This window comes from Diplotaxodon limnothrissa, linkage group LG18, assembly GCF_057381915.1.
Source record: "Diplotaxodon limnothrissa isolate DT_005_m linkage group LG18, D_limnothrissa_male_GT1.1, whole genome shotgun sequence".
Classification (NCBI taxonomy): Eukaryota; Metazoa; Chordata; class Actinopteri; order Cichliformes; family Cichlidae; genus Diplotaxodon; species Diplotaxodon limnothrissa.
This window is the reverse complement of record NC_140613.1, coordinates 17,137,188-17,145,209: the sequence shown is the minus strand read 5'-3', so window position 1 is coordinate 17,145,209 and position 8,022 is coordinate 17,137,188. Positions and strand designations below refer to the sequence as shown.

At 39.3% G+C, this 8,022-nt stretch overlaps 1 protein-coding gene across 1 annotated transcript; it reads left to right on the top strand.

Moving 5' to 3' along the window:
* The first annotated feature begins 1,576 nt into the window (after positions 1-1,576).
* On the top strand, positions 1,577-6,300 carry foxq1a (forkhead box Q1a). Its single transcript, XM_085378468.1, has 2 exons — positions 1,577-1,590; positions 5,469-6,300. Exon 2 carries the CDS (start codon positions 5,479-5,481, stop codon positions 6,298-6,300), a length of 822 nt encoding a protein of 273 aa, XP_085234594.1. The 5' UTR covers positions 1,577-1,590; positions 5,469-5,478.
* Positions 6,301-8,022: the final 1,722 nt, after the last annotated feature.

Below are 8,022 nucleotides of genomic sequence, written 5' to 3'. Positions count from 1 at the left end.
CAGGCACAGGAAGAAAATGAGCGCTTGTTTACATGTTTAAATGATTTCTTTTTAGTGAAGCCACGTTTCAAAGCCTTAGGCACAAAAACAGATGGTAACTAAAAACTCCAGACATTTGAGGGTTGCACTGTAGACAGAGAGAAAGTAAGATGATGATTTTGTGAATAGAAACAACACAATATGTATCCAAAGACACTGAAAATCTAGCATTATAGTAAGGACTTTTCTGATTATTACAAATCTGCCTTTGATTTTAATTTACCCTTGCATTTTTTTTTTAAATTTCTATATGCTACAAGTTTAACACTAATCAGACTGGTAGCTTGTGGTAAAAACCACGCAGAACAAAGCATAAATAAACGTTATCTTCTCATATAGATTTACAACATGTCCTGGGTACTAAAGCACTAGGTAGAATAAATGGTAAATTGTAAAACTCTATGAATCACGAATGATTAACCCTGGCCTTTAATCATATCGTCGCGCATATTTCATTTTAAGTTTCTCTCTTGGATGCTGAGTTTATAAACTGTGAGATAAAGAGAGCTGATAAATGTTCAACAGTTGCTGGATTTATGTGTGGAAAGCATTTACTGAACATTTTATTTTTGTTGTAAACTGTAAATTATAACGTCGACAAAGGTGCAAAAGAGTTTATTGTACACACACACACATTTATATATATATATATATATATATATATATATATATATATATATATATATATATATATATATATATATATATGTATATACATTGTTGACGTGGCATTTCTCTACTCTAGAATAATGGTGGTAACGGTTTTGTAGCCGTGCTGCTTGTCAGTAACAGCTTATGACACTCTGTATGTTGATACACAAGGCCTCAACCTAGATCTCACCACACAGAGCCCTAGAGAGAATAAATAATGGACTGACCCCTTTTCTCAACGTTTTTTACAATCATCGCTCAAACTGTTGACATATTAACCACATTTAGTGTGGAAATTTGTTCCTTATTTGAAAGCTAAACTCCATCTTGCTGCTGTTTTGGCAATGTTTACCTCCTTCACCCCCTTTTAACTTTTAAATGCATTCTACAAGTGGCTTCTGTTCGCAGTATTGCAATTCTCCTTTAAATAGTATTAATTTATTCAGTAATATTATTCACTATGTTTGAATTGCCTTGTTTAATAGTAATATTATACATAAATACATATCTTCATTTCCCTGCAGAAAGCTTCTCTTACATTTTTATTGTGTCTCCAATACTTTTTCTTTTCATTTTTGCAGCACCTCATTACCCTTTGCCTTCCAAGGGAAAGCTCAGGAATAGAAACTTCCCAAACCAGCAACAGGCAATGGCCTGCTTTCATTCCTTCTCTCATACTTTAACTGCTGAGAGACATGAAAGAACTTGAAATTTGTTTTCTGACATATTTAAATATGTGTCGCACAAATTACTTATTGAAAGGGAAAGAAAACGGCTAAACTTTACAGCTTTCTTACACGAGAGACAGAATGTGTGGATTCAGAGGCCAGGGCGAGATATACATGACCCAACATGTGGAGCAAAATATACATGAAGAAGCAATGTCTATAAGCTGTCTGAGTATGACTAAGAATGTTTGTGCAAAACCATAATGCTCCAGTTAAGTGCTGAGACACTGGCAAGCTGGTTTCAAAACTGAGCTGTCAAAATAAAGCAATTAGTAACTGACGAAATATTTTGAGGTCAGACTTTTCTAAAATGATAATTAAAACATAGTTTCCACACATAGCCCTAAAAAAAGCCTGGAATAGATAAGAAATTATATTTTTGTTTGAACCACTTAATTTTAATTCCACCTCTGAAGATGCCTTTACCTTTAGATCTTTGCTCTTACATTTATAATTGTTTACCAAACGCATCCCAAATGATCTGCAGCTTTGCACTGAAAAACTAAAACGTGTTTGGATAAACACACACACACACACACACACACACACACACACACACACACACACACACACACACACACACACACACACACACACACACACTGAGATTACTGAGATTCTAAGAAGGGTTTAAATGTTTTTCTCTTATATGTTTTAATGATGAGTCATTATCTGTCCTGGACATGTGAGACAATAGTGAGACTACTGATAAATATTAGTTAAGGAAAACCATGACAACTCTGTCTGTAAGCAATCATATTTTTATAAGTGGAAGCCATATTTACTTGATGCATATACAAAGGTAAGCACATTTCACTGTTGTTTTTTACTGGGCGACCATGGTTCAGGGGTTGGGAAGTGCATCTTGTAACCCCAGCTCTGTCTGTCCAGGTCATTGTTACCTTGGGCAAGACACTTCACTCTACCTACTGGTGTTGGCCAGAGGGGCCGATGGCACAATATGGCAGCTATATTGCTTCTGTCAGTCTGCCCCAGGGCAGCTGTCTACAACTGTGGTTTGCTTCCACCAGTGTGTCAATGTGAGAGTGAATGAATAGTGGAATTGTAAAGCGTTTTGAGTGTCTAAAAATATAAATATACTGTATAAATGCAATCCATTATTATTATTTCATTGTCCCATGTCTTTTTATACTAGGGTGCATTGTTTTTTAGTTTAAAAATCAAAAGCTCTTAGTGACTCAGCAGCTTGAGCAAAATGAAGCAGGTGTATCGCTGAGAAATGAGCAGCGCTCAACATAGCTGTTAAATCTACAGTCACAACACATTTGTTGCCCTTCATGTGCTGTTTTGTCTTTTAATCGTGCAGTCAACTAAAACTATTTAACTTCTTCCGTGTGCTCACTGACAAATGAGTGGGAAACTATTTTCCTTGACAAACAATTAAACAAACGATTCTTTGGAAAATCATTGGGTTGTGACTGTTTTGTGAGTCAAAACCAACACTTTGATTGACTGAACTTAAACTTCATAGAATTTGGCCACATGAAGTCTGTGAGTGATCGCATGTGCTACACAGGTATGCTCTACCTTAAATGGGTTCTCATGAAACTACTACATGCTTGTGAATAGGCGTGACTTTATTGTACTGAATTGAAAAATCTTGGCATGCATTTTTATTATTTTGGCAAAAGTTTGGAATTCTTGAATGTTTTGGAACTGAAAATGGTGCCAGTGAATCACTGCACAGTATTCACAACCATCAGGGCATTAGTCACTAAGTGTCTGGCTATGTACTTTACCGTGTTCCTCATTCCAGCATATCAACAGGTTATGTTTCAACAACAACATCAGGGCCATGCTGGCAGTAAACGTTGACGTTCTGACAAAGGAAGATGGCGCTTTCACGGCCAATGTGTCTCCGTTGCTCAACGAACATGCTTGCGAACAATGTTATCATTATTGTGCTGTTCAGAGAAAAGCATTCTTCATTCTTTGGAGGTTTTTCAATTTTATAGCTTTGCAGGTTTAAGGGCTTTAAAACCATAAATAAAATTTCATGCAATTCATTTATATTTCACACTACATGCATTTAATTTTATATTCTAAACTCACAAACACACAAAGAAGAAGCTTATAAAACAGATTTATTATCTAATCATCTTAAAATAGACCATTTTAAATTATTGCATTATTGTGTATTTTTACAAAATTATATGTTGTTTAAGTATGAACACTGCACACACATGCCTTTAGAAATATTGGAGTAGCATAGAATTACTATAACTGCTCATTAGTATACTGGCTTTAAGTACACCATACTATCAAATGAATATTTACAGTCTTTCCTTCATAAGAAACAGTTACACACATAAATACGTATCTATGATTTTGTATGTAACTTTTAATTACTCCACTTGTGATATTGTATACTTTTTTTAAATTATCTTATTATAAAGCCATAATAAATGATTTAAAGCTTTATACACATATCACCATGTATGTACACATTGAGACATGGCGTCACAAGCTACTACATGCACTGAGCAGAGTGAATACGGTGGTATGTGAGTTGCTGTCATTGTGTGGTTAGCTTACAGAATTCCATCCTTGACATGCCACCATTCAAAGTAGTGACTTCACTACAGGTTCTGTGTCACACTCAACGCAAACAGATTATTACCTGAAAATCAAAACATTCACACCAGCACAAACATGCTCGGCCTACCTTCTACAAACACTTACAGAACGCACAGTTTGCATAAACAGCAGTTGAATAATTTTGTACTTGGCACAGTGACAGCATGAGGGTAATGTCAACACCGAGTTCCAGGTGGTTTTACAAGGATATATATTTTTTTCCGTTTATGTGATGACACTGTGGCTGCACAGCCTGTCATGGCAATTGGTTGCATCTTTTTCCCGGAGGTATGTTGCACAAAGATGGGTTGTTCAGCAGAAGTCAGAGTTTGACCTGGGGGAGTAGCTGAGAGAAGATGACTGGCATCATCCAACAAGAGTACAATATAAATCAACAATTTGTCTTGTTTGTTCCTATCTCCATGATTCAATTGATACACCTGGTGCAATTGTACTGCAATTTCCTCAGGCTGAAATTGCAAGACTTAGACATTTCTAAAGCCTTCCAAAACCTCAACGCAATTACCAAAAACAGAAAATTAATGATCATTTGGTAGGTGAATTCTGGGCAACAGGAAGGACAGAATGCACTGTTTAAGTGACAAAAACACAATAACACAAGTTTCCATGTGGGCTGGTAAATTGGCATGACATTAAAAGTTCACACCTAAACACTGAGCTTTGATATGAGACATCTCGAAAGCAGGTGAATGTGTGACGAGTGCTGGCACAGAGACCCGAGTGTTGTTTAAATATTACACACCAGCATGGAAAGATTGTGCAGTTGATTGTTTTCATCATAAAACGGTTGTTTAAAAAAAAAAAAGATGAAGTAAATAATTACACACACACACACACACACACACACACACACACACACACACACACACACACACACACACACACACCCGAAAACAGATAGCCCTTGCTGTGATTACGGCGCTTCCTGAATGGGACAAATAAAACTGCCTGTAGGCACCGCACCTTAAATGCAAAGGAAATATACGCCCCCTGGTTGTCTCAGGTAAAATAGTCCCAGTGTGTGTTCCTTAACATTTCACAGGTGAGACTGTTAAACTGGCTTTGAATGAGGTGTGGGTTGGAATGTTCGGAATATTATATTAAATGGTCATTATGATTTTTTTTTTTTTTAATTAAAGACACTGGAACGCAATGTGAAGGTATTTGTGATATTCTCAATATTTTAAACTCACATGCCCCGCCCTCTTGGGTTGGGTCTGAGGTAAGCCGCCTATAAAGTGCCGCTAACACGGACCCAAGGTGAGAAGGGCTTCAGCGCTCTGGCAGGTATGATTAAGAAGACACACTCCTTTGGATACAGCCCAAGACTCTCCGCATCTTGACTCACAGCTGACTAAAGCTTGACTAAAGCTTCGGACTTTACGCAAAGAGCTCTCCGAGGTTTATTGCTGGACAGATTCTACCGAGCAGCACACTAACAATGAAGCTGGAGGTGCTGTGTGGGAGTCACTATGACATGAAGCATTTCGAGATGTCCAGTGATGCTGAGGGTCATGGGCGATCTCCTTTCCCTCCTGAAGAGGAGCTGGGGTCGGATGGGGACTGCGTGGCCCACAGTCCTCCACCTGTCACCCCGTGCGGCGGCAGCGGCAAGTCCAAGCCATACACACGTAGACCCAAGCCCCCGTTTTCATACATCGCTCTAATCGCTATGGCCATCCGGGACTCACCCAGTGGACGTCTGACTTTGGCGGAGATAAACGACTATCTGATGAAAAAGTTCCTGTTCTTCAGAGGCACTTACACCGGCTGGAGGAACTCGGTTCGTCATAATCTGTCTCTTAATGATTGTTTTCTCAAAGTGCTCCGGGACCCTTCCAGACCCTGGGGAAAGGACAATTACTGGATGCTCAATCCTCACAGCGAATACACATTTGCTGACGGGGTATTCCGGCGCAGAAGAAAGCGCATTAACAAAAAATTCAGCAGGGAACAAGAGGAGCCCGAGCACACAGAGGAGCCGCAGCTCATTCACCAGTCTGCCCCGAGCACCAAGACTGATTCCCGTCCCAAGTTTACCAGTTCATTCGCTATTGACAGCATCCTCAGCAAGCCGTTCAAGAGAGACTTAAATAACGAACGTTTGCCTCCCTTTCCTGCCTTCCCCTGGCCCTACTACACTGAACTAATGACCTATCATTCAAACACACCTGCCTCATATCTATATGTTAAGTCACCCTGTCATGTGGACTCCAGTGCCCAGCATGTATCAACCCCCTATGGTGGTGGGTTTCTTTCATAGACAATTTGCAATATCACAAAGAAATGTGGACTTGCTGTTCGGTGACTCAAAATGATCACCTTGAGTTAGTCGCTAGTTTAATCTGACATAACTGTGGCGGGATGGTGGTTCCCTTTTATTTTTGTAGTAGTTTATCCTTAAAGCGTTTTCAAACTTGAAATTTCACACTCTGTTAGAAATGTTACCGAGCAGAGCATTAACTTTATTTCTTTAACAAACCTGTTAAAAATATGCACTTTGACTGTTTTTATGTCTTTTTATTTTGAGAAATGTGAAATTAATAATAAAAAAAAGTTGTGCTGATATCTGTTTCCTGTTGTTGTGTATATATCTATAACTGGAATTATAGATACTTCATAAAAGCATAGTTAACTGCCAGTGCAATTATAGAACGCACTATTCATGAGGGCGTATTCGTCTGACGCCTCCTCGAAACTATTTTCTAAATCTTGCATTGCCCAATATTTGTATAATAATAATAATAATAATAATAATAATAATAATAAACTTGGTATTGTTCTTTTTTCCCTCTTTCTTTCTGCTTCATGCTGCCAAAAGAAATATCATATAGTAGTATTTACTTTTTCATGTTCATGAAGCTCGCTGCTGCCGGATAGGGGCATCCAATATTTATGTTTTCTGTCTGGCGCTGCAAATAGCTGTCGCCTCAGTCACCACACATACTCAGGAAAGGGTTTATACAAATGCGAGCTCAACTCAAATTCAGAGCAGAAAGAAGGGTATTCCAGTTTGTGCTATTCATCTGACACTAGAAAGTAAATTTCCTCTAAAGCAGCTGTGCATCCTGGACGCACGAGTTTCGTGTTGGTAACAGCTTGCGCAGATTGTGCTTTTAACTTCACTGATGGTGACATTATTTCACGTCTTAAGCCACTCGAATTGCTCTAAACGTTTCACAGAAGAAAGGAACTTTGCATAGCGACATGTTCATATTTTATCATCTGAATCCTTCCAAAGACTTTTGTTAGAGTGGCTACTTTCATTTCTCCAGGGATGTAATCCAGGCTCCGAGAGGTAAACTGACACTTGGGCGCTGTGTGTGGTATGTTGGCACGCTCTGATGGAAAAAACATGCTCTGGCCTCTCATGTCAGAGCCCTTAACCCTGAACAGATCCCAACCAAATCAGGAGTCGGTGCTTCTCCCGCACAACTTTACAGTCTAAAGCTGCAATTGGGCACCTTCAGTGTTTGCTGTAAAGGGAGGTAAAAGGAAATAATTTGATCTTAATCGAACTCTGAGACTTCATTCATCATGATGTCGTGACAAATACCGGTTTGTCAAATGTGGACAGAAGTGTTTTGGAAAGTGAGTCGTGGGAGGAGATTTGTCTTACTCCAATGTGCAGTGTCCGGCTTCTAGGCTGGATACTTGCCAGATGGGGAGGGAGTAGTTCCTGGCGATTTCTTGGAGGGATTTGGGGGAATAGAGGGGCAGAGAGAGATTTAAGTACTGATAGGTGGTCGAGTTGTGTTTGGCCGGGTGGATATGCGCAAGCAAAGTCTAGGAGCTTTATTTCCCCTCTCTGATGGGATTATTGCCAGCGATGGGCAGAGAGAGGAAGGAGGCTCAGCGCCTGCGTTTCTTGATTTTCACGGTTATAATCTTACCGAGCATCGCAACGGGACACTGACCTCCGTGAATTCTGCGTTAGAAGCCTTTAACGGTGCTTAAAATACAGGAAAAGAGAGTTGCATGTTGT